Genomic DNA, 25986 nt, shown 5'->3' with positions numbered 1-25986 from the left:
ATCAGGGTTCCAGGAGAGGTCCCATTCCAGACGGGAGCCCACCCGCAGGACTAGCCAAGCTTTGGTATGTCCCAACCTGGACACTCGAGACAGCTCTATGGAAAAGGGGCGTTGGTTCTTACCTGATACGCTTCTTTTCGTAGAGCTGTTGAGAGTGTCCAGCCCCACCCGTAGGCCGTCTGGTGGGAAACCCTGCTGTTCGACCGAGCAAACTAATATTTTTTTCCTGAGTAAGATGAGAACAGGACCTTCCTTCTCGTCTTCGCAAAACTGGGGCGCGCCCGGAGGACCACGTGATGGTGAGAGGCGTGCCTCAATCTCAAGCTCAGCCTGTGAGAGCCGAGACTGGAGCTCCTCCCAACCTGGACACTCTCAACAGCTCTACGAAAAGAAGCGTATCAGGTAAGAACCAACGCCCCTTCTCAGTTTATTTACATTACTTTTTTAGTTATCTGTCCTTACGGTCTGTGGAACTCAGTAGTTGGACAGTTTTCCCATGCCTCTGCTGTCTTATGCTTTTCAGCTTTCTTGTATTTTTAGTGTGTAATCCAGACAGCCATTTTGTTCCCTGTAGTTTCTTTCTGCATTTCAGTATATTTTTGCTTGTCTCCTTTTTAATGGTCATAGATTTCAATCTAACCATTAATTCTGTTCATTATCTTTGCCACCTCATCAAATGTGGTATCAAATGTGAGTTATATTTTGTAGCTTTGGTTATTATATTTGTCTTCTTAAGTTTGCTTTTTTTCCAAAACAAAGTTAATATTTAACCCTAGATCTTGGGTTTTGACCTGCATCTTTGCTTGCACAATTCTGCATCTTTGCTTGCACAATGCATGCTACATTTGATTTAGTTGTTATACATCCATTGATCTCCATGTGTAAAGCCATCAATTATTGTTGGAAGAAGGAATTTGCTGTAAACATTGATTTTTCTAGACAGTGCTATTAGTCTTTCATTTCATATACCAAGACCAAATCCAAATGTTGATTTACTTTCAATTTTGGCACTAATTCTTCTCTAATTAGCATATGCCTTTTAAAAATACCAATAGTGTTGTGTCACCAAGATGTAGAAATTGTCATAAAGATATTTTAACTTCCTGTTTTCCCCTATGTGAGTGGTGCATAGACTTAAATCCCTATAATATTGAATTGTTTACTTCAGACTAGAATAGAGAGATTCATTCTTTGTGGGGTGATAAATGATGACCTTAATTACACGTTGGAGACTGGTCATATAGAAAAATCATTATTAAAACTTTATTTAGTGTGCAGCTAAGCTATTAGGTAATGGTTAAAATAGATGGAATAAATGCACAGTTGCAAGCTTTATTAAGCACGATTAATTTATTTATGTTTTATTTAAGTTGCCTCAGAAATGAACTGAATATGACAAATGTATCAGGTCACCCAGAGCTATTTCAGTAACCATGACAACTTGGTTCCTGGACTGTTGCCATTTTGTTCCATTCTGAATTTATGAATTCTCAGTTCATGCTTTCTTATTGTGCTGCTGTCTGCCTTCCTCATTCTTCTGACATAATATTGTATGTCTCTTTTGTGAAAAGGCAAGCTGATAAAGTTCCTTTACCAGATTTTATAGGCTCTAGCAAGAATAAATATTTATTCTGAAAGTGCCTATATGATGTAGCAGTCCCTCATTCCTGTTCCACTTTTCTGTCTTCCTTTCTTTAAATCAAGAAGTCTTCAATTTTCCATTTCATCTGGCTCAAGGAACAATGGTCGCATGAAGTAAAGAATAAGCAGAACCTTATGCCTGAATTGACATAAAATCCTGGTTTATTCAGAAGTGATAATCCTGGTTTTCAAACTAGATGCAGTTGTGTTTGTCAGTGTCTTTATGGTAACTCCAAATAGGAGAAAATGGGGAAGACTATACAAGGCTTGTTCTATTTTGGCTTTTCCATATAATAATGAACATTGAAATTACCGTGGTAAAGAAGACAAGCTACAAATAAGAACCTAAAGAATTGCATTTTAGAAAATGTGGGGGAAGACTATTGTTGTCTCCATAACTTTATGTTGAACATATCCAATGAATGGGATGTAATAGCAGAAAGATTAATCTACTTTTTCATTTATTGTATTGTAATATTTTTGGTTTTCCACACTATATAACACAGTAACTTATATCGTTATTTGTAAGCATAGCCTGTGAACTCAGATTTTAAAAAACATGGTTAATGGCTTGGCAAGATTCACAGAACATAATCATATCAATTTCTTTAACGAACAATAACTAAAGCAAATCTAGTTTAGTGTGATGTTTGAACCTAGCCAATAATATGCATGCAAAATCTCTGGATATTAAAAAAAAACCTAATATATTAAAACAAACCTTCAATTATTCAGGACCTATGCAATTTCTAACCACCTAATTCTAATATGATCTAGTATTTATTTTGAGACCCATTCTTGAGTGATTGCCATAATCAGATATTCTTTTTTGGGTGGGGGGGTTGTTTTCTGTTGCCCCTTTTCCTTGTATTTCACCCAAGGTTAAGTCAGCACCAGCCCAATTGGATTTCAGGAGAACCACCAAGACTTGGTCCTGCAACAACTTCAGCAATAGATAGTATTTTTTTGCACAGTGGATGATTGTTGCTGATGCCATTGTTTGGTTTTTTTGCTTGGTGCATTAAAGGACAGAAAGATTTATTCTTACTGCTTTATGGATTTATTTATGTTTACTTTTTTATTTCTATTTTTATGTTTATATTATTTGTAAACCATATACAGTCTTTTTGAAAATGTTGATCCAGTAATAAATTAATAAACATTTAAATAGACATTTTAAAATGGAAACTTTACTTTGTCTTTCAGTGAAGTATTACTCAGTTATAGAAAAAAAAAATCTTAAATTATATTTCACCACAATTTGTCTATTTTTACCTCCTGTAACTCCTACAGTAACATTGCTGAATTGGTTTTAAAATCCTGATGCTAAAATCCTGGGTTTCCTAATCCACTTAATGTAACCCCAATCCCAGCAGATTAGATGCCATATGATGAATAGAGAGGGTTACGAGTAATGTAATCCTCAGAAATACAGGAAAAACTCTTTTCTACCTTACTGAATCAGCAACAATACTTCTATGTTGATACCTAGCAGTTACCAATCAAATTCCCACCCTATAACAACATCCTTATTTTATTCATTTGATTTTCTGCAAAGAACAAAGCAAAACATAACTACATCTATGCCTGTTAAAAATGTCAAGCTTTTTATCCTTGAAAGACCTGAAACCCAAGAGATGGAAGGCATTGTGAGAAGAAGGTTCTGCCAAGGGGAAATGGATCACAGGTTCCACAGTGCTGTTTTTTCTTGTAGTCTCAGTGCAATTTAATTCTGACTTTGCTCTTGTATATATTGGACATTGTGAGATTTCAGGTTGGTTTCAAACTAGTATAAAGGCTTTATGTGGAAAAGCTCCTAGTTTTATATTTCTGTTACCTTTTCAACTGAATTATTGCACTGTGTTATATATAGAATTACAGGTATAGGTAGTTCAAAAACTTCAGTTAATCCAAAGGAGAAGGTATTTCAAGAACCCTATCCTTTAATATATCTGCCTAGCTATTCTGTCTTCTTTGCAGATACAGTATTTTTCTACACGGACCACTAAAGAAGGGCTACTGTACAAGTTATTTGGCTCTGCTTTGGAATGCTCTCCCATAATCACATTAATATCAGGAAAGCTATTTTTCCTTCAGGGATTTCTGAATGTTTCTATCAGCTTAATTTTAAGTATCTAGCCTACCCTGGGATAGTTGAATTTAAATTTCCTGCGTAATTTATTTATTGTGTGTTATTCTTTTTCAAGACACAGGGGGTTAATGTTAGAAAATTCAAGTATTTTATGTAATGTTGTAATTTGGATAGAGACTTTGGTTATGGAATATAGCAGGAATATAAAACTAATTAATACTGTTTCTCTTTCCCTCTAACTCATGTTTGTTATGTTGGCAGTCTCCTGAGCACACTTAGAAAATTGGAAGTGCCTGTATATCTTTTTAGCAGTAATTATCACTCTGTTAATATGGCCCATTCAAATAATACAATTGGCAGCCAGAGTTTTCACATATTATTATTGCAATTAACATTAAATTGGCTCTTAACAATTCATTCTGTGCTATAGTACTCAAAACTGGAGATCAGATTTCTAGAGAATAACCAACAAATAAAAGTTCAAGAATACCAAACTCCTAAGACAGGCTTTGGAAATTATATGGTGCTTTCTGAGAAGTCTTTCCCTCTAAAGGAAAATCAAGCAAAACTGACCTTCTAATAATTTACTTTTGTTTTTATATACCATTGCCTCTTGTCTGCAATGTACATAAGTTTACCACAATTCACCTTTCCTTTTTAATACCTGCTCCGAATTTTCTAAAGTTGTTATCAATAGATTTATAAGTGTGTGTGTGTATGTGTAAAAGGAAAGGTATGTTAATTCTGAAATCTGAACCATATAAGTGTGGGGAATGAAGCAGATGGAAAGAAGTGGGGCACCTGTCTCCTTTTACTATAGCAACCGACTCCAAATAATAGCTACCCAACACCAGTAGCTTGTTAAATTCAGATATACCCAAGGAAGAGGCAGTGATTCAATTAGCACCTCAGTGGTAGCACTATCCCCTTCTGCTTCCCACCAGGGTGGGATAATTAAGACATTTCCCTGTAGCCATATTGCCCTGAGAGAGTTGTCATTTAAATGGGCAGCTGCATTTGAAAGTCTCTGTTCCACCTGAGACAGCCAATATTCCAATCTTCTCTCATTGCAATGACAAAATGATGATCAAACAGAAGTAAAGGCAGCTGGGAAGACTTGGTGATATTGCTGATGAGGGTAAGAAAGGGACAAAAAGGATTGGACAGTTGTTGTACAAAACTATAAACCCAACTTCTCGAAGTGTTTTATAAGCTACAAGGCATTCTGGGTTAATTAACCAATGTAGAAAGCAGTTGAGGAAGTTATAGGACAATATAAGAAAAAAAAGGATTAAAGCTTACTTTCTAGGCTGCACTTAGTGTTGTATGATATACCATCATACAACATCTTGTTATCAGTTTTTAGTTTTGTTGTCATAATAATCAGGACAGAATAGAATAACAATTATTTACAAAAACTACGTCTACGCATGAAGGATCTAAATTACTGATTTATTGCTAAAGCCTATGCACAGGAATCTTAGATACACCTGGACAGGATTTGATGTGGCTCAGTAGTGATCAAGAGGGAGTTGGACTTCATTCTTTTGTAGCTACATAAGGATTCTAAATGCTGCCTCATTTAACTCCTCCCCCTAACTCTGCCAGTCTATCCTACAACTATAAACTTAACACATAACAGTCAAAGTAAATAGAATGACTTTAAAATGAGTCAGTTTACATAACATTTGGCCTAGCAAGTTAAATGCTAACTAGAACAATTGCAGTTTGACTAAGTAGCAAGATTATGAGAAGGAAGTTGAATAAATCTCTTTAGAAATGGGATAACTATAGTTCGTCTGTGGCTACATGTCCATGTGTCAGCCACTTGACAAGAAGGAAGAATGGCAAGTTAATTTCCTAAAAGGATGGGCCAAAAGTTTATAACTATCAAAGACAATTGTTGGTTTTTTTACCATACATAATGAAGAATCTCACAAATACTATATTAACTGTCTGTGTTTTCAGGTTAAATCAAAGGAGCTCTCTTTTTAAAAACCCTTTAGGTTGGGCCTCTCACATCTTCAGCTTCTTCTTCATAAAGCTATGAAGTAATAGCAGATTGCCATGATCATACTCTATTCCAGATGGCTTAATATCAGCAAAGTAGGATCATTTTGGATCCCTTGAAGGCATTGGATGTATTTATTTATTTATAAAATGTATTAAATAAATTATATTTTTTTTATTTATAAAATTTATAGACTAGCCATCTTACCTCAGGGTAAACTTGAATGCTTTTCCTGATATTGTGTATCTTTCTGTAGAGGTCATAAGGTATGTTATAAAGCACATGTTGCTAGTTCTACTGTTCTAGTCATATCCTCCTCATTTTTCTTGTTACTATGGAATTTATATGCCACTCTTCAGGACATCTTCTCTGAGCGACTAAGAATTATAATATGAAATTAGGATAGCAGAAATACAATTAGCACTACTGACTTGTAATTTCCACCAGAGCAAGATAATTAGAACAATTTGCCCTTCAGCTGAGCTGTGAAATAAATAAATCATAAGTAACCTTAAATCACTCATAAATATGTATGCTGAACCAAACAAAATATTTCTATCAGGAAAAAAATCATATTGGAGAGAAATGATTCAGTTATATAAGAGGCTTAAAAACACTTCTAGTATGCAAGAATTAGAGAGAAAATAAGTCTGGCTTTTATCTTAAGATTCTTTGGAATTAAAAAAATTATTATAATTAAAGAAGTTACTTTTAATAATGTAATGTCAGATATTTACTGATTTTACTTTTGAAGTTTGGTACAGCTTTCAGTGGTAGCTTTGGATCTTGAGTAGCTGCTTTGGGTCTTGAAAAAATGGATTAAGAATATTTAAACAAAGTCAACCTTACCAGCATTGCATATGGTATATTCCAAATCATTTAAAATAAAAGCCCTTTTTGCATGTTTTGTCTGCTTTTCAGACTTGCACTTAGCAGCCGAATTAGGAAAGACACTTCTGGAGCGCAACAAAGAACTGGAAGATTCTCTGCAGCAAATGTATACCACTAATGAGGAACAAGTGCAAGAGATAGAGGTACTGTCAACAGGGACTGGGGAAGCAAATGTATAACTCAAATGACCCATTTATGCTTCAAGTGTACATTAAGCTCTGCTTTGAAAATATATGTAAATATTCGGGTAGGATTTAATTTAGGTTAACCAAATATCAGTATCCTCAAAGATGTATGATAAGAGAGAGGGTGAGATGAAAGTTGCTGAAGCAAAGCTGGATTAAGCTCTGGAAGAACAGAGCATAAGGGTTCCATGACAAAGTGTTTTGTCACTATCTATCAACACCCTCTGTCCCCCAGCTCATCCTAAACAGAAACTTTAATGTGGGTTGTTTTGAGCTAGCCAGGTTCTCTATTTTTTTCTTTTTTACCCAAGAAAATGTTAGAAAGAAATTGTATAAAATGATGCTTCTCAACCTCACCAACTTAAGATGTGCTGGCTGGAAAATTCTGGGAGGTGAACTCCATACATCTTAAGATTACTGAGATTGACAAGCACTGATAAAAGATTCATAACACTCTCTGTGGGATAATTCTCGATAAACAGGATAATTTGATCTGGGAAAACCCAAAAAGAGAAAAAATGTGTTGAAGTGACCAGCCCTGATTGGGGAAACGGAGTGGTGGAATCCCTCGTGTATCTCTCTTGGAGAGGAAGTTGAGAAGCATCTTGGAATACTTCTGACAGTTTCATCATAAGTCGCTCTTTTCTAGTCTCGTGATGCAGTGTAGTTTTTTAAAATGGTGGAAAGAATTCCAGAAGGCATTTTCTGCTGCTTTAAAGGGATTTAAATCGGTGTGTCTTATTTGATTATCTGTATGATTGTTCATAATTAAATGTAAGAGGTGGAGAAGGGAAGATACAATGAGGCTTTCAAGATGAGGTCAGCCCTTTGACACAGGTCAGTACAGGAAACAGATCCCTCAAGAAAGACTGAAGCTCAATTTTGTGGAGAAAAGCTAGAACACAAGAATCCTGACTGTATTTTCCCTTCCCTCTGTCTTATACCCCAGGGAGGGAGTTAAAGTAGAGTCAACTTGAGTTACTTTCTAATATTGTCTTCATTTTTCAGGCTTAAAGCATATTTTGTCTGTCGCCAACATACTTTCTCCTAAGTTGTCCCTCCACAGATTCTACTTTTTGTATGAAACAAAATATATTATTTTTTAGATAGATTGTCCCATTTGCTTATTTTTATAATTGCTTAGGCTATCCTAAAATGGATGTCCGATTAAAGACACGTTTTTAGACATTAAAAAAGTTGTAATTGATTTGTCTCCCATTTAATTATGCTATTCTTAAAGAGATTGGATTGGTTTGGCTGCACTTATTTTTGTTTTTCTTTCTAGTATTTGACAAAACAGCTGGAAATGTTGCGGCATATGAATGAACAGCATGCTAAAGTTTATGAACAGCTGGATTTAACAGCACGGGATCTAGAATTGACCAATCAGAAGCTTGTGCTAGAGAGTAAGGCATCCCAGCAGAAGATACAATGGTAATCATTTGTCTGATAGGTCTGATTGTCAGGTTTAAGTTTTGGTGTTTTTTGTTTTGCTATCCCCAAAAGATCAGATCTTTTTCATTCCTAGTCATGGATAGGAAAATACAACCCCCTCTTCCCAGAGTTTAATCATAAAGTAAAAAAGAATTTAAAGTCTATTAAAGACCAAATGATTGACAACTTTACACAGACATTGGCAATACCCCTCTTGTCCTTACAGCATGTCTTGCTGCGTTTCCTGAATTTTCATATAGCTAGTCAATCAGGAAAAAAATGCAAAAATGGCAGTCAATCAACACCCTTCCTCTGGATTTGCCATTTCTTCTGCGCATTTGCTTGGGGGTAAGCGGGGTGGTGGTGCTATAATGCCTTGGGTTCAAGTGAGAAGTGCACCTCTCAGGAATGAGTAAGTGGAAGGAAGTGGGGGTTCCCACTGCTTCAGAGCAGTTATCTTGCAGTTTTCTCTCTAGTGACAGCTGAACAAAGGTAATTTATTCGGCTCACAAAGACTTTGAAAAGCTCCATCATATCGTGGGGCCCACGGATATCATGTTTGTCTCGGGTACGTCAAAAATTGAAAGGTAGAGGTTGCATTGCTGGCAGATAGTGGAAAGAGTATTCAGATCTGAGTGAGGGGTTTTGTTTTCCAATCTTTAGAAAGATCAAGCTATTGTATTTTCCAGCTTCTAAATGATAAAAACTGCTGATTTCAGAAATAATAGGAGGAAGTTTTGTAGTCATATTCCCTCCTGAAAACAATGTATGCAAGGTAGCATTTGCCCCTAAGTATCGTGGCAGAGAGACACATAGACATGTTCTCTTGAGAGGACCTATTATAAATAAAAATATAGTTAGCCAACTTCCCTACAAGGAAAGAATTGGATTTGATGGACATGTGAATGAATATAGGTGACTTCTCTTACCCCATGTGGCTTTTTTTGGGGGGAGGGGCTTTTCACTACCACAGTGCTATTGTTCATTGTTTCCTGAAGGGTAGTTTAAAAGTGTTTCCAAATGAAAATGCTAACACATAAATTCCCAATGGAAAACAGTATTGATTGTGTCCTCTATACCATCTCATGTTTCCAGGGTAGGATTTATAGGATGGAAAAAGCAAGCGTTTGAAAATGTATTGTGAGGGGGAAGGGATGTGTGAGAAAGATCTATTCTGTTCATAACACAACATCAACTTCAATGATTTAGCACTTCTGACAAAAATAGGCAGATAGAAACATATTCTTTTTTTTAATGCTTCTTTAAATATTTGGGGGAAAGCATACATAATTAGTATTGAGAGAGAAAAGCAACAGAAAAGCTGACAGCATAGTTAACTGGTTCTAATACAGGCTTACCTCCCTGAGAATGTAATTGCAATTTACAGGCCAGAATTGCTGAAGTGTAAAAATTTAGTTGAAGGGCACATATACATATTCTCCAGAGATGGTACTGCATATAATTATAGCTTGGAGGAAAGCAAAGGTATATGAATAGTATAACCATTTCTTCATATTATGTCTATTTTATTCTATATAATTTAGGGCTCAGCTTTTTGTTTCATTTCTTTTCCATCAATCCTGAATTTATTTACAGCCTGACGGAAACTATTGAAGGACTACAAAATCAGGTTGACGAGCTACAAAAACAAGTGGAAGAACTGCAAAGCTTAGACCAGCTGCGTGTCCGCCGAGAAAAAAGAGAAAGGCGTCGAACAATCCACACATTTCCATGTCTCAAGGAACTATGCTCAAGTCCCAGGTATTTTGGACAGGGAAAATAGTACTTCATTTTTGTTAAATATCTCTACTTGACCATCTGTTAATTTTAACTTTGTGTGGACCTTTACCTCTGTCTTTTTCCTTCCCAGCCATTTGCGCAATAATTGTGGAGATAGTTGTTTCCCAATTTGGAGCCATTCAGAATGTTCTCAAATCTCCATTTGTTATATCAGAAATCAATGCATCACTGAACTGAACTCTAATTTGTTTTTTTTTTAAAGACTTCAATAATGAATTTTTTAAATTTAACAATTTGTTTTTATTCCCAGACTGTAAATGTTCGGGTAGCAGAAAACTGATACAAGAAAATACATATTTAAAAAGTGGGCTTAACAATTATTAAACTTCCTGTAGTGCCCTTTGAGAAGTTCTCATTAGGATTGTTTATATGTAGAAATCTCTGAGGCAACTGAACTTCAATTTCAGATGAAGCAAACCTGAAGTTCATTTCCCTCTCTGAAACAATTAAATCGGCATTTCAGATGAAAACAAGGGCACTTGCCATGTGCAGGGGCAACAGTGCAGAACAGAGGCTTTAGATTACTTTTTTTTAAAATAAGATCTCCCTAATTTATGCAAGTAGAAGAGGCTGCTTTGAAGTAGGCTACACTGTGCTCCAGTGATTGCTTCATCTGATGCCAGCAGGGCCAAATGGATGGAAATAATTACTTCAAGAAGTTACTATCCCTAGTATCAGTTTAAAACATTCCTCACTATCGCCTGAGTATTAGTTTCAGTGTGCATTGCACATACATAGAACCGACTGAGTTCCTCTCACACTTGGAAACTCCTCCATTTGGACACACAATTACAGAATAATAAGAATATACACATCTCTACATGCTTTACTTCATTACCAACTGAAGGTCAGAGATCTCTTTCATTGTCAACACTAATCGCAATTCAGTCACCTTTGAAAGATTTCTTCAGTGTCCCATCTGGTTCTACAGAAACAGTTGAACAATCAATGAACCAATCAATAAACATAATTCATGGAGTTCTGGCAAACATCTTTACTATTGTCATTAGGTTCTAAAATAATTATAGGCAAAATCATAATTATCCATATAAAAATACCCTTATCATACCTTTGATATGTTTTACCCAAGGTGTCCTCAGGCTACATATAACTTTATAAAATTTGAATTTTATAGATAACTGGTTTATAACAATTAAGGGGGGTTTCACTGCCCTCTTTCTCGTCCATATATGAATGAGAGATGGAAGAGTCTGGTATTGCTCACTCCTTTCCCATCTACAAGCTTTTTTCAATTAATGACTGTGCCACAAATTGTTTAAGAGTCAAGGAAGAATATATGCTGAATTAAACCAGATATGATTAATTCAGCACTTTTTTATATCTATCCTCCCACTAACTGGACAGATTCAAAGGCACCCAAAGATAAAATTTCTGAGGGAAATTGGCCGGTGCTCATAGTTACTTATTTTGTATCTCTCCATTGTCAGGTCATTGTACCAGTTTTTGGGAAGGCTGGACAGCACATCAGAAAATCAAAACAAGGTTCAAAAAGTATTGCCAGTATTGTTAGATTTGTGTATTTGATGTGAGACAGTTAAATATTGTACGGTGCCCAGAACACACAAGGGGCATAGTGTCCTTTTGGTTATAGATGATAGAAATAATTGTTCTTCCACTTAGTCTCTATCCAATTCTTTATGGAAATGAAACTTAAAATCCATAGCTTCCTATTTAAATCCAATAGCTTCCTGTTTAATTCCTCCTTTCTCCTTATCTTTTTCAACACAGTTCAAATTTATACTCAAGTGAAATTGTCATTAGTAGAGATGGCACCATATAAAGAAAAAGCAAGTAACATCCATGGGCATATTCCTGCAGCCTGTTACCAAATATACTATATTAATTTCCTTTAGGAATTAAATTAAATTGAACATTACCTGGTATAACTGAATCCTGGTTCAAGATTAAACTTCAGAGTGTTTCCAAGCATTAGATTCTTAATCAAAAGCCATTGTGCACTATTCTGTCTTCTGCTCATTATTCAATTTTTCTCAAGATTTAAAAATTCCACAAGAATTACTGAGAGAAAAGAGGGGAAGGCAACAAAAGGAGGATGGTTTTAATATGGTACAGGTGTTGGACTAGGACAATGGAGATCCACATTCAAGTCCAGCTTTCGCCATGGAAACTCCCCAGATCAATTTGAGCCAGTTCCTTTCTCCTCAATCCTACCTATCCCAGCAGTGTTGGTTGAGGGGGGCAAAATTAAGAGAAATCCTTGTATAAACTGCTCTGAACTCCTGCAGAAAAGTCAGATATAAATTTAACAGAAAAATAAAATATGGGCTTTCTCTTTGTCACATTTGTAGACCATCTGTAAAAATCTGGTCTGAAATTTCATGAATTGCTCAATAAGAACCCAGATTGTATGAATCTTAGGGATAATGGAGAAATTGAATAAGCAGGTTCTTTTCCTTCTTCGTTTTAGTTCTGTATTGGTAATGATCCACCTGCCCGTAAGGATCAGTGTAGTTCCATTGTAGTCACAATGAAATAGCAGCTCTTGTTACTACAGAAGCACACTGTATTAAGAACTACAGGGTCTCAGTCACTTCAGGGTATATCAGAATTCTCCTGTTTTAACACTAGGGGCTCTAGGCAACCCAGCTGGAAGAAAGATGTAGTTTTCTAGAAATAATTTTGTAGCCTTTCACTCTTCCTTTGCAAGTTAAAACTGGTGTTTGAATAAGAAACACATAAGATTTTAGACATCAGCTGCTGTCAGGGCTCATTTGTATGATTTCAGAAAGTATATTAATCCCACCCACCACCACCATCTCAAATGAGAACACTGGTATTCAGCATGTAAGAGAAGCATTATTTCTGATAATGTTATATACTGTAGGTAGTCCTTGACTTATCACCACAGTTGGGACTAGGATTTTTATTGCTAGTCAATAAAATTAACAATAGTTATTGGTTACTAAGTGGCTATTAAGTGAATCATGTCTGATTTCATGTCCTTTCAGCCATGGTTGTTAAGCAAATCACCGTGGTTGTTAAGTGAATCATGCAGTCATTAAATTAATCATATTGACTTTGCTTATTGGAAGCTAGCTGGGAAGGGTACAAATGGTGATTACATGGCCCTGGGATGCTGCAACAATCGTAAATATATGCTGGTTGCCAAGTGCCCATAAATCAAATTTTGATTATGTAACCATGAGATGCTATGATTGTAAATATGAGGACCACTGTAAATCACTTTTTTCAATGCTGTTGTAACTTAAAATGGTCACTTAACAAATGGTTGTAAGACAAGGACTACCTTCATACAGATTTACTTTCTGAATCTTGGATATATAATAAACAGAATTTTGGTGAGATTACATATTTGAATATCTTTTGTGAAAAATATGTAAGTACATATAGAAAGCTAGCAGCTCAGAAGTACATATCTATTGTATTGGGGTATGAAATGTGATAACCTTAAGGCCAACTATGTGGCTCTCCAGAAGTGTCTCACTAGACACTTCACTAGAATGTCTATCTACTGATGGATCCTGTGTTAACTTGCCAACCATATTGTCTTTTTAATATTAGATATGAGGATGCATTCCAGATCCACAGCTCTTCCATGGAGTTCAGCCAGATGCCCTTGGAACGAGAGAATGAGCGACTGCAAGCCATGGTAAATTCTCTCAGGTCCCAAGTTATCCAGGAGAAACAGCGAAAAGAAAGAGTGGAGAGAGAATATACATCAGTCATTCAGGAGTACTCAGATCTTGAGCAACGAGTTTGTGAGATGGAAAGTTGCAAATTGCGCATTAAAGAATTGGAAACTGAATTACTGGAACTCCAACAAATGAAACAAGTCAAGAAATATCTCCTCAGTAGAGAGGACAACCTATCAGAAACACTTCTGGAGCCATTAAACAATGCTCCTGAAGCTGACTACATAGACCTTTCTGAGGAAGATGGTAGGAAAAATCATGACTCCTCCATGGCAGCTTCTCCAAACCATCCTGTCCGGAAAAGCTGTAGCGACACAGCCCTTAATGCCATTGTAACCAAGGATGCTGTGAGCCGCCATGAAGGCAATTATACACTCCATGCCAACAATGTACGGAAAAGGGGAATGTCAATCCTGAGGGAAGTGGATGAACAATACCATGCCTTGCTGGAAAAGTATGAGGAGCTTCTCAGCAAGTGCCGTCAGCATAAGGACAGCGTACGTCATGCCGGTGTACAAACCTCTCGCCCCATCTCCCGTGACAGCTCCTTTAGAGACTTCCGGGGGGAGGGTTATGAACTGGAAGAGCTCAAAACAATGGAGAAGAGCCTTAGCAAACATGTGGAAGCTGTAGACAAACGACTAGAGCAAAGTCAGCCAGAATATAAAGCTCTGTTTAAGGAAATCTTCTCTCGAATCCAGAAGACAAAAGCAGATATCAATGCCACCAAGGTGAAAAAGAAGACTAGCAAGTGAATCTTCCCTCTTCACTTGCACCTTCAGCCCAATATTGTTTTTAGCCCAGGAAAAATTGCCTGGCTTTCTGCCTTTGTGCTCTGAAAGCTTCTTATATTGATAGCTTGCACAGAAAGGGAGCCTGTTTGGAGTGCCTGAAAATCAGCAAGAATCGAAGTCACATTCTTTAAGTTGGTACTCCAAGCTGTTCGGCTCCCTGAATCTGCTGCAAAATCTATATGTTGTAGTTGTAGTTGGTATCAAAAGATTTTATGAGGATTTCTTCACATCCTGCAGCAGCCAGAACGCCTAAATAGGAAATTGGGCCAACTAACCACAGCTTCACCTGTTGCCACAGCCGCTGTTCACTTTTCTGCATGGAACATGGCATCAAGATTAGATTCCTTATGATGACTTGGAGTGACTGAAATATAATTTTAAAAAATTAGTTTCCAAAAGCAACTCCTGAAATGCAACCTTTCCCTATACTATATTTCTGTTTTGTTTCTTTCAGTTAAGAACCCATGGAATCTGACCCATCACCAGTGAGACTTTTAAATGGACCGCTCCCTTTTCTGAAGGGAAATACGTTCTTCCTGTTTAAGCCATTATTTTATTGGTCACATTTTTTCAATATTTACAATGCAAGTTCATTGCAACTGGAAAAACTTGAAGAGAAGTGTCAGATTGATTAATGTCTTCATCAGGCATACCTAATTGTTCTGATCATCTAATGTGCAGAACAAAGTAAACATAGGATGTATATTTCCTCCAGTATTTATTTCAGTAAGTTGTCTTCACTCATTCTGGGATTTTCCAGAAGCCAAACAAATAAGTGCTATTACTGACTTGGGGAGAGAGCTCCATCTTTAGTTAGGTGTTGGTTTTTCAAGCTTTGTTGCTCAAATGATTACCCTTATTATCTTCTGTGACCTGCTCCTAAGATATAATTTGCATGCCTTGCAAAACGTGAATAGGGGTGATTTATACATTGCATATTTATACACAAAGCTTTCTCTCTCCAGTCTCAGGAATCATCACTATCCATTACATTGAAATTAAATATTGGGCTATTTTAGATACACCGTAATAAATGATAGGAATTCCTGCACATATGCTTAACAGTATTACATTTCAATAATGTTTAGGGTACACTTACATAAGATTATTAACTTAGCAAGCAGCACTATACTTGAAGAAATGTTGGATCCTTTTGGATATATCTGAATAAAATCCAAAGTTTTTGTTGTTTCTTTGGAATTATAACATAAAATGATATTTCAATGTGCTATATTATGTTCAGCATATTACCTTCTTGTTCTTTCATCTTTAAACACTGTTGTGTGATTTTTCTTACCATGATCCTTAGACAATATTCTTTAGTGGTCAACATTGCCAAGTTTCACCAAGGAGATGGAGGTTCACAGATTTTTCTAATCATTTGTGCCTCTTGTCATATGTCTGCATTTCATCCCGCTATATATGTCCAGTTTTTATATCCAATTTCATGAACCCAGTAAATAGAAGTTTAAGACGGTAGTTGTGTGGGAAGTCAACTGTGAAGTCAAAGAGAGTGAGCATCTCCAATCTTGTGTCACTGGATTGTCATTTCATTTGCTATATTCTTGCCATGAAAAACTTGGAGTCCTTGTGCTTAGCCAAGTGGAGTCACTTTTGAAATACATGGAAGTATTTTTTAGTTAGCCTATCCAGGGGCTATTCTTTTGAATTGGTTCTTCTACTAAATGCTCAGACCTCTTCTGTACCCTGGATATGGTCCAAACGAGCCATACCCATGATTGTGGCTACCACTTTGGTAACCATATACAAACCTTCATGCCTTACAATAAAAAAAATCAGTAATCTGTAAAAATAACAAAAGAAGTTGGTTCTCTCAAAACATTTACTTTGCTCTGTCGCCATCATAGCTGTGGCATTTTAATTTTCCTTTACTACCTTTTTACTAGGACTTCTGAATTTATATTTGTTCTAAAAAGTAAAGCTGTTTGTTGCATCAGTATTTTGGGTGGGAAAGGGCCATTGCAATCTTGGTTTTGAAAACTGTTAATGTGCAAACCAGCGTCTTGTTTGTGTAGCATACTTAAAATTAATATATTTAAAAATGCTTTATTCTGTTCTTAAATAAAAAAGAAATACCAGTACTATGAATGTTGAATTTTCCTGCACATTATATATATTTGTTAACATTTAACAAATAGGCTTGAATCTTTTACCTTCATTTAGACCATGAACATGTATTAGGCATAAAGAGGATGGGGGGAACACACCAGGAAATAGTACTGTTGCTGTTTTCATAATAGGTATTTCTTTCAGCTACTGAACAAAAAGAAAGCATTATCTTACATTGTGGACTTTCTGAATGCTCCAGTGATTTGAATTACGTATTTTTAATCTCTTTGCAAAAATCAGTTCTGAAAAAAGAAACAGCTGCAATATACTGTGAGATGAGCAAAATATTTATAACTTATCTTTGACCAAAAGGAATATTGGCATTAAGTGAAACTACTGAATAAGATACACATACACACACATAGAGAAAACTAATAGGTGGTTGGTTTTTTTGGTTTTCTATTTCCTTCAGTGGAGACACTTTGATTTTAGAAAAGGAAAGCTTACATATAAAGTTATAAATACCTTCAGCTAGTTCAGAAATGACAAAACAATGTTCTGCGTGTATATCATAAGCTTTTTATCTATATTCTTTAAAGTCCCCTCTTCACTATATATCTTTCTATTATAAATCTAATATATTTCTGATTTTTATATTTTTGTTGTCTTAACATATATTTCTGTTGTCATTCTAGAATTACGTGCTTTCTGAAGAGTTCAATCTGTCCTTTTAAATTTGTTTTCTATTTTTTATTGTCAATTTCTTACTTTTTCTTCATCTTTTCTACTTGGTTGTTTGTTTTTTTGGTTGGGTTTCTTAGTTCTCGAATCTTTGCTGCCTCTGAGGAACATGGCTAGAAGACCTTTAGCCCCACATCAGTTCTGAGGGAAGGAAAAATATGTATCTCTTGCAAAGATTTTGTAGGTCCTCCTTTCTTAATTGCCTCTTCTAATCAGGGCTATTTTGTCCTTTTTGTTTGCCTCTTTATTTGACTTATACTTTGACAGTATGTAACCTCAAAGCTTGTGAACATTTTGTCTCTTGTGTCCAGCAGCTGCTGTTTGATTGACAACTGGGTTGTCTTGACAACTGGCCAAGAAGGGAGGAAGGAGCACAGATACTTTTAGTCTGCTCAGTCTATCCATATATATATATATATACATACACACACACACACACAACATACATATATATATACACATACATACATACATACATACATACATACATACATATACATACATGACTTCTTATATTGGAATCCACAAAATGTCCAGTTTAACAATCCAATTCTAAGTATTGTATTTTATTGGATTTGTCAAGGCCTCCCAACTCCAGCATTTCTGGATGACATAAGAAACCCAGTACAGGTACTCTTTGTGTAGCTAAACAAAAACTAAACCCAAAAGAGTTGGGACCAGCAAGTTGGCCATTAAGTAAAGAAGTTACTCAACAAAATTGTGACTGCTTATGACCTTACTTCAGTTTTCTTTTGTTTACAAAGGTCATAAATGTGAAGATTACTCACAGTAGTTTTTTCATCACGCAACTTCAAATGGTCACTAAATGAGGCAATTGAGCTGTATGTGCATTACAAACAATTGAATACCACATGACTGCCTGGATTAAAACAATGCCAATATTTATGAAAAAAAGGCAGTGGGCTCAACAGCTACCCTATCCTTATGCCTGGGACCAGAGCCAGGTCTACTTCCAGAAACCAAAGAGACAGGGAGCCCTGCTTATCTACCAGAGATGCTGTTCTAGAGGGCAAGGGCTATGACAGAAGGGACACTTTTTCGGTCCCATAAAATGGAAACTTGATGGGACCTGAAGTGCATCCGCCCTGCCCAGACACTGGATGGGCAGAAACAATTGGAGACAAGTGTTACGTCAAGTAACCAGATCCTACACCATAAAAGACTTTAAGCATTTGATCATTCCAAACTACTTGCTAATACACCCGGTCAATAGCAGGAATTATAAATAACAGACCTGATGTAAGTACAGGTAGTCCTCGACATACAACAGTTCGTTTAGTGATTGTCCAAAGTTACAAAGGCACTGAACTTAATTGCTTAAGACCATTTTTCACACTTATGGCCGTTGCAGCATCCCTATGGTCATGTGATTTACATTGGGATGCTTGACAGCTGGTTCATATTTATGACGGTGGCAGTGTCCTGGGGTCATGTGATCCCATTTTGCAATTTTCTGACAAGCATATCAATGGGGAAGCTAGACTCACTTAACAACCGTGTTACTGACTTAACAACAACAGTGATTCACTTAACTGATGCCAGAAAGGTTGTAAAATGGAGGCAAAACCCAATGTTTCTGTTGTATTTCGAAAGGAAGGAGAGGCGTAGACCAGGGCATGCAATTAACAAGTTTATTGAAGGAACAGTGGTTGTCGTGTCTGCCAGCCAACGGGCAGACTAGCTAGCGAACAACGGCTGGCTTGGCTTGACAGCCGGCTTTATATAGCCGGCTGTCAAACGGCGCCAGCCAATAGGAACAGTTGTTGAACCTACTTAAAGAACAGACCCGGTTGGAGCCCCAACCGGTTCCCAAGACATAACACCCCTTCCCCCTAGATGGGAACACATATAGTCTTTGAGATACGCCGGTGGTCTGTGTTGGCGACCCGAGCGACGTAACTCAGGAGAGTCATTGGGCGAAGACAAGTTCGCGGACCCCTGGTCAGGGTACGCAGGGGGGCGAACAGGGCTCGGCGCAGGAACCGGAGCCAGGGAAAAGTCTCTGCCTTCGCTGGGGATAAACGGTGGTGCTCCCGGCTGGCAGTCCCAGTCTACTGCCTGCTCCCTCTGCTCCGTTGGTGAAGGGTGATCACTCTGGGGATCACTAGCTGGACCTTGGAGTGGCGCCCGCGACTCATCTGGTGGAGACGGGTCTGGGCCGGTCAGGCTGCTCCGTCGTCTCCGCAGCTGGTCCAGGTGTCTTCGCCACACACGACCGTCTTCAAGTTGGACCCGATAAGATCTCGGACCTGTGACAGCCACGACTTTCCCGGCCACCCACAGTGGGTCCCCCGCGTAGTTCCTTGCAAACACTAGGTCCTGAACTGCGAAATTCCTGGCCAGACTGTCAGACCCCAAAGGGGAGTCTGGACAGTAGTGGGGGTGCAGCCTGTCTAAGGTAGTCCTCAGGCGTCTCCCCATCAGCAGCTCAGCCGGGGATTTGTTCGTAACTGTGCACGGTGTGGTATGCTGGCTTAGGAGGAATTGAGACAGTTTAGAATGCCAATCCACTTGGCCGAACCTGGCTAACGCCTCCTTGGCTGATCTGACTGCCCGTTCAGCCAACCCGTTGCTGGCGGGGTGGAAGGGGGCCGTGAAGACGTGTCTGATGCCTAGATTGGTGACATACCTACTAAATTCGTTCGAGGTGAACTGGGGGCCATTATCGGAGACCAGTGTGTCAGGGAGTCCATGAGTTACGAAAAGGTGAGTCAGGGCTTTAACAACTGCCTGTGTGGTGGTCGTGGGAAGTAAGGCCACATCTATCCATTTTGAATAGGCGTCCACGACCACCAAGAAGGTCTTGCCGTGCATTGGCCCGGCCAGGTCGATGTGAAGCCGTGACCACGGGGCATTGGCACTTTCCCACTTTGTGGGTGTGGCGGTTGGCGGGGCTGCCCTAGATTCCTGACAGGGTCGACACGAGCTTACCCACTTGGCGATCTGATCGTCCATCCCGGGCCACCAGACGTAACTTCGAGCTAACGCCTTCATCCGCACAATTCCTGGATGGCCCTTGTGCAGCATCTTCAAGACGGGTATGCGAAGGGTGGTTGGTATGACCACTCTGGTACCCCACAATAGGCATCCCTGCAACTTAGAGAGCTCTAGCTGGCGAGTTTTAAATGGGGCGAAATCAACTGAATAGTTAGTTTCCGGCCACCCCCTCCCTACCCAGTCCAGAACCTGGGCGATTGTTCTGTCCTTCTTGGAATGTGATGCTATGTCGTCTGCAGTCACCGGCAGCTTGAGTTCGTTTACATCAAAAATGGCATGCACAGGAGCTGGGTCCTCGACTGGGGCTGGCAAGGGGCAGCAGCTGAGGGCATCAGCGTGGTTTAGATTTTTACTGGGACGATAGACCAGTTTGTACGAGTAAGCCGCCAGGAATAAGGTCCATCTGGTCATTCTAGGCGACAATATCTGCGGGGTTTGCTTTTCCCCTGATAATAATCCTAAAAGCGGCTTGTGATCAGTAATAAGTTCGAATTGGTGTCCGAATAGAAATTCGTGGAATTTTTTGACTGCTGCTACTGCAGCCAAGGCCTCCTTATCAACCTGGCTGTAATTACGCTCAGTCGCTGAAAGGGTTCTTGAAAAGAAGGCAATTGGTGCCTCGGAGCCATTGGGGAGCCTGTGACTTAAGACAGCTCCTATCCCAAAAGGGGATGCGTCTGCGGCTAGGACCAAAGGAAGGCGTTGGTCAAATTGTATTAAGACAGCCTCAGAGGTGAGTAGAGATTTGACTGCCACAAATGCTTGGTTTTCTTTGGGTCCCCAGTGCCATGGTGTGTTTCTGTCTAAGAGTCTGTGCAATGGCTCAGCAACTGACGCCTTGTGTGGGAGAAATGAAGCGTAGAAGTTCAATAACCCCAGGAAGGCTTGTAACTCGGTTTTGTTGGTAGGCGTGGGCGCCTCGTGGATGGCCTTGACTTTCGATTCCACCGGGTGGATGCCTGAGGCGTCTAGCCTGTAGCCTAGAAAGTCCACCTGTCTAGTGGCGATGGTACACTTCTCCCGTTTTAGTTTGAGGCCATGCTGCCTGAACTTCTCTAATACTGCCCTGACTCTCTGGATGAGTTGGGGTCTGTCCCTGGCTGTGACTAAGATGTCATCGAAATATGGCACTACGCCGGGGAGACCTTGGAGGATTCACTCCATCAGTGATTGGAAAATACCTGGGGCTACACTTACGCCAAACTGGAGATGCTTACATCTGAATGCCCCTCTGTGTGTAACTATGGTCTGTAAGTCAGCTGTTTGGTTATCCACGGGAACTGTTGGTATGCCTGTGACATGTCCAGTTTGGCGAAAATGGTGCCAGGTTCGAATGTGTGTAACAGGTGCTGAATGACTGGGACTGGATATGCGCTAACCTGTAGATAACGGTTGATTGACGTCTTGTAGTCAGCACAAATTCTTAGATTACCGTCTTTTTTTAGCGGGGTGACTATTGGGGTCTCCCACTTAGCGAAATCTGTGGGTTCTATCACCCCTTGTTTTAGTAGTTTGTCTAGTTCCGCATCCAATTTGGGGCGGATGGCGAAAGGTACTCTACGTGGTTTTAAGCGAACGGGGACTGCCTGTGGGTCTACTGAGAAGGAGATGGGAGTGCCCTTATAGCAGCCTAACTCACTACTAAAAACGTCAGAGTAGTCTGTAAATAAGGAGTCAACATCAGAAGTTGAGACAGCATGGACTCCTTTTATACTAAGGCCGAGAGAGGGGAACCAATCCAACCCCAAAAGACTAGGGAGGGCACCATTAACAACCACTAAAGGCAAATGGCCTTTAAAGGTTTGGAATTTCACGAGAAACTTGCCTTTCCCGAGGACGGGGATGTTCTTTCCTTGGTAGTCTCTCAAGGTGAGATGGCACTTTTGAAGCTGGTTCTTTGTCAGTCTGGGCTGGATCTTCTTAAGCGTGTCCCAAGATATGATTGAGAGCGCTGACCCCGTGTCTACCTCCATGCGGCAGGGATTACCTTCTAGTAAGACAGAAAGTGTAATTTTATTGGGGGTGTAAAGTGTGTGGTTGGCTTGGTAACAAGTATGGCATTTTTCTACTTGCCTTCGGGGAACAGGAGAGGAAAGAGATCTTTGTGGAGAGGTGCGCGCTGCCTGGCAGACTCTTGCGGGTGACCTTTCTTGTGGCAGTTGTGGCAGGTGGCGTTTCTGAACCTGCAAGATGCCCGGGAATGGGAACCTCCACAGGTCAGGCATAAAAGAGTTTGTTTTGGGCCACTGTTGTTTCTTGGCCTCGCTCCTACCTGCGGCTGTCTCGTTGGTTTGAGGCGATGCACATCAGAGTATTCTGCAGGGTCATCCTCACTAACCGCTTCTTCAGAGTGTACGGAGGAAGTGCTGGGTCTGGGAGCGGTGCCCTGGATCTCAGCTGCGGACTGTGCTGCAAGTTCTGCAGCTAAGGCTTCTTCAACTGCCTGGGGGAGGTTGAGGTCTCTTCTAGCCAGCAAACGCCTCTGGAGTTTTAGATCCCTCACCCCACAGACAAGTTGGTCGAGCAGCATGTCGTCCAAATAGTTTTTGAACTCACATTGTAGAGCTGCTGTCCTCAGGGCTGCCATATATTGATTTATGGATTCCCCCTCGGCTTGCTTCCTCATCCTAAAGGCGAAGCACCTAGCAATCTGAGACGGTTTTGGTGAGTAGTGGTTGGATAGCGTTTCCACCAACTCTGCCCATGGGACATTCCCGATTTCTCGTGGGGCCAGGAGTGCTGTGGCGGTGTCGTATACTACAGCCCCACAGTAGCTGAGGAAGTAGGATTTCTTCCTCTGCTCCGAAGCTTCAGCCAGTCCAATGGCATCGATAAAGTGGTTGAAGCGATTCTTATACGAATCCCACTTTTCCTCATCAGGTTTGAAAGGGGGGAATACTGAATTGACATTCATTTTGGACCCCTCAGTCTCTTTGTAGACTGGTCTACCTCACTGGGAGCTCGTTGTCTTGGATTGATGCTGCTTGAGGGCGTTGGCGGCTGTGGCTACAGTGCCCTATTCTCACTCAAGGACTTCGGCTTTTCTGAGGCGCTTGAATTTTCGTGCTCTTTTGCGAGCGTTAGGCGGCTGTGGCTGTGGTGCTTTACTGACAGCGCTTTAAAATTCGAGCCCTTTTTCTTATTATAATAATAATTATTATTATTATTATTATTATTATTATTTTTTGGCGAGGCGGCTGAGGCGCTCGCAATTTCACTTGGAGACTTCACTTAGTGACAGCTACTGTAATTAGTGCCCTTTTGTGATCGAGGCGGCTGAGGCTCTCAGCGCCGTAGCTTGCTCTAGAGGCTGCAGTTCAGTGACAGCCGTTAGAATTTTCGCGCCCTTTTTTTTTTCCGCGCGCGCGGGCGGCTGCAGCTTCAGCGCCCGACTTTCACTATCCGTGGTGCTCTAACCGTCGCGACTTTCACTGACAGCGCCCGGCCTTCTCTAACCGCGGCAGATCTAACCTGAGCGGCTCTAACACTTTCACTTCGCGATGACAGGCTGCTGAGTCCGAGGCTCAGTAAGCAAACGGCAAGCGGCTGCGGCTTCCGATGACAGGCTTCTGAGTCCGAGGCTCGGTAAGCAAAACGGCAAGCGGCTGCGGCTTCCGATGACAGGCTCCTGTTCCTTGGGAAAATGCTCCTGGCTAGCCTTCACATCCCACCTTCGTCGCCAGTGTTGTATTTCGAAAGGAAGGAGAGGCGTAGACCAGGGCATGCAATTAACAAGTTTATTGAAGGAACAGTGGTTGTCTCGTCTGCCAGCCAACGGGCAGACTAGCTAGCGAACAATGGCTGGCTTGGCTTGACAGCCGGCTTTATATAGCCGGCTGTCAAACGGCGCCAGCCAATAGGAACGGTTGTTGAACCTACTTAAAGAACGGACCCGGTTGGAGCCCCAACCGGTTCCCAAGACATAACAGTTTCATTTAGCAACAAAAAGCTTGGGCTCAATTGTGGTCATAAGTCGAGGGCTACCTGTACTTGGAAGAGCTAAATTCTCATAGGACAATCTGTAAAAGCAGCAAAAAAAAATTAAAAATCCAGCACCTTCAATTTGGTTGGGATCTGGAAAGATTGAATAGATTGATTGTTCAGAATATGCCTCAAAATTTTTGCAGTATGTCACTTTTTCACAATGTTGCTGCCAAAATCCTCAGCACACATGTTCTGTGCCCTCTGCCAAAGCAACCCCTATTTTTGTCCTCTTAAGAGCAGAATAATTCCTGCCTCATCCTACTACCTTTAAAAATGTATTATTTACTTTGTTCGAGGAGCCAAAGGCCACCATTGTTAATAGTATAGCTACTAGAACAATATTACAAGTTTAACAGAATTGGGAGGAAGGAAGATGCTATAGCACTCATTAAAAACCCTTTCCCTCTTTGCCCTATTTAAAGCCTCAGTGACCTATATGTCTCTGATCAATAAAGTATATGGTGCAGTGAAAACATAAGCTGCATGAAGCACTAGATAAGGGAGCTAGGCTGTAACACTGGCATATTCTATAAAGTAGGACTGGACAAAACATATTTGGAAAAATATGACATAAATCATTAGGCTTTTTGGTTGAATGTAGTCTTGTGCTAAACATGTTAAAATATGCATATCTCACATGATGTTTGCACTCTAGAAATCTCCATTCAAAAGGGAATATATAAAAGAACCATTAATCTTCATTGCTTTAGTGTACCTGGGAATATACTATTGAATTCAGTAGACCTAATTCTAAACTTCTAGCATATCTTTATTTATTTAGAACATCCTCTGAAATTGTACTATTAATACACAATTGCATAAATCTGGCTGGCTTCTATTTTAAAGCACTCAGTCTTATGATACTGATTTCGAATAACCCTTTCATTAATACATTGGAATATATTTTCTTTTACTGAAAAACACTGGTATAACATTATGTCAGGAGTGGGCAAGATGGATCAGTACCTTTAACTACTTTCTTTGATTTCTGTTCACCTCATTTCTTTTAAAGATTCTTTTAGCAAACAAAAAAAAAACGGGGAGGGAGAGGAGATTCTGATAACCTACACCAAAGTATAGCCTCTAGCGTTGCATTTATTTGCAGCAATGCCTTTGAATCCCACAAAGATCCCACTGAAATGATAAACCATTCTAGGTGTCTAGTCTGCTTTTAGAGAAATGGGAATTTAATGATCAACCAAACTCACTACGGCAGTGTTTTTAATTAATAAGCAAATATAATAAATTAAAACTCTACGCTGGCTCGTTAATTAATGTATTTATTTTTTTTTTGCTTGTGTATTACTCTCTTGTAAATCTTTTTGTAACCTTAATCCCGTGGCATCTGAAATCCGATCTAGATTCAGCCTCTTATGTTAATGTAATTTGCAGCTCGGTCCTCTGCTGTTTTGCTAAGAATTATGCTTACGTGGAAACATTATTAGGAACCAATACTTAAAAGCACAAAAATGCAGTCCCCCTCGTAAGCATTTCTACTGAGCCAAACATTTAATGGTTCTGAGCGAAAGTGTAAATATTCCTAAGCAAATAAGTAATACTCGTTGACCCCAATAACATCCCCACCCCGGAACAATATTTTCACGGAACGCCGGTGACAGGAAGCCGATTC

General features: G+C 39.5%; 1 protein-coding gene across 1 annotated transcript in view; it reads left to right on the top strand.

The window, feature by feature from the left end:
• CDR2L (cerebellar degeneration related protein 2 like) overlaps positions 1–16637 on the top strand; it is a 34921-nt gene extending 18284 nt beyond the window's left edge. The window contains exons 2-5 of the mRNA XM_026701949.2: positions 6666–6778; positions 8106–8254; positions 9851–10015; positions 13619–16637. Of these exons, the coding sequence (XP_026557734.1) occupies positions 6666–6778; positions 8106–8254; positions 9851–10015; positions 13619–14504 (1313 nt within the window). The 3' untranslated portion in view covers positions 14505–16637. The remainder of the gene's footprint in view (positions 1–6665; positions 6779–8105; positions 8255–9850; positions 10016–13618) is intronic.
• The last annotated feature ends 9349 nt before the right edge of the window (positions 16638–25986 follow it).

The sequence above is a fragment of the Pseudonaja textilis genome, chromosome 2 (genome assembly GCF_049901715.1).
Source record: "Pseudonaja textilis isolate UNSWEBS1 chromosome 2, rPseTex1.2, whole genome shotgun sequence".
NCBI lineage: Eukaryota > Metazoa > Chordata > Lepidosauria > Squamata > Elapidae > Pseudonaja > Pseudonaja textilis.
The sequence above is the reverse complement of the archived record's forward strand: the minus strand, read 5'-3'. Positions and strand labels throughout refer to the sequence as shown.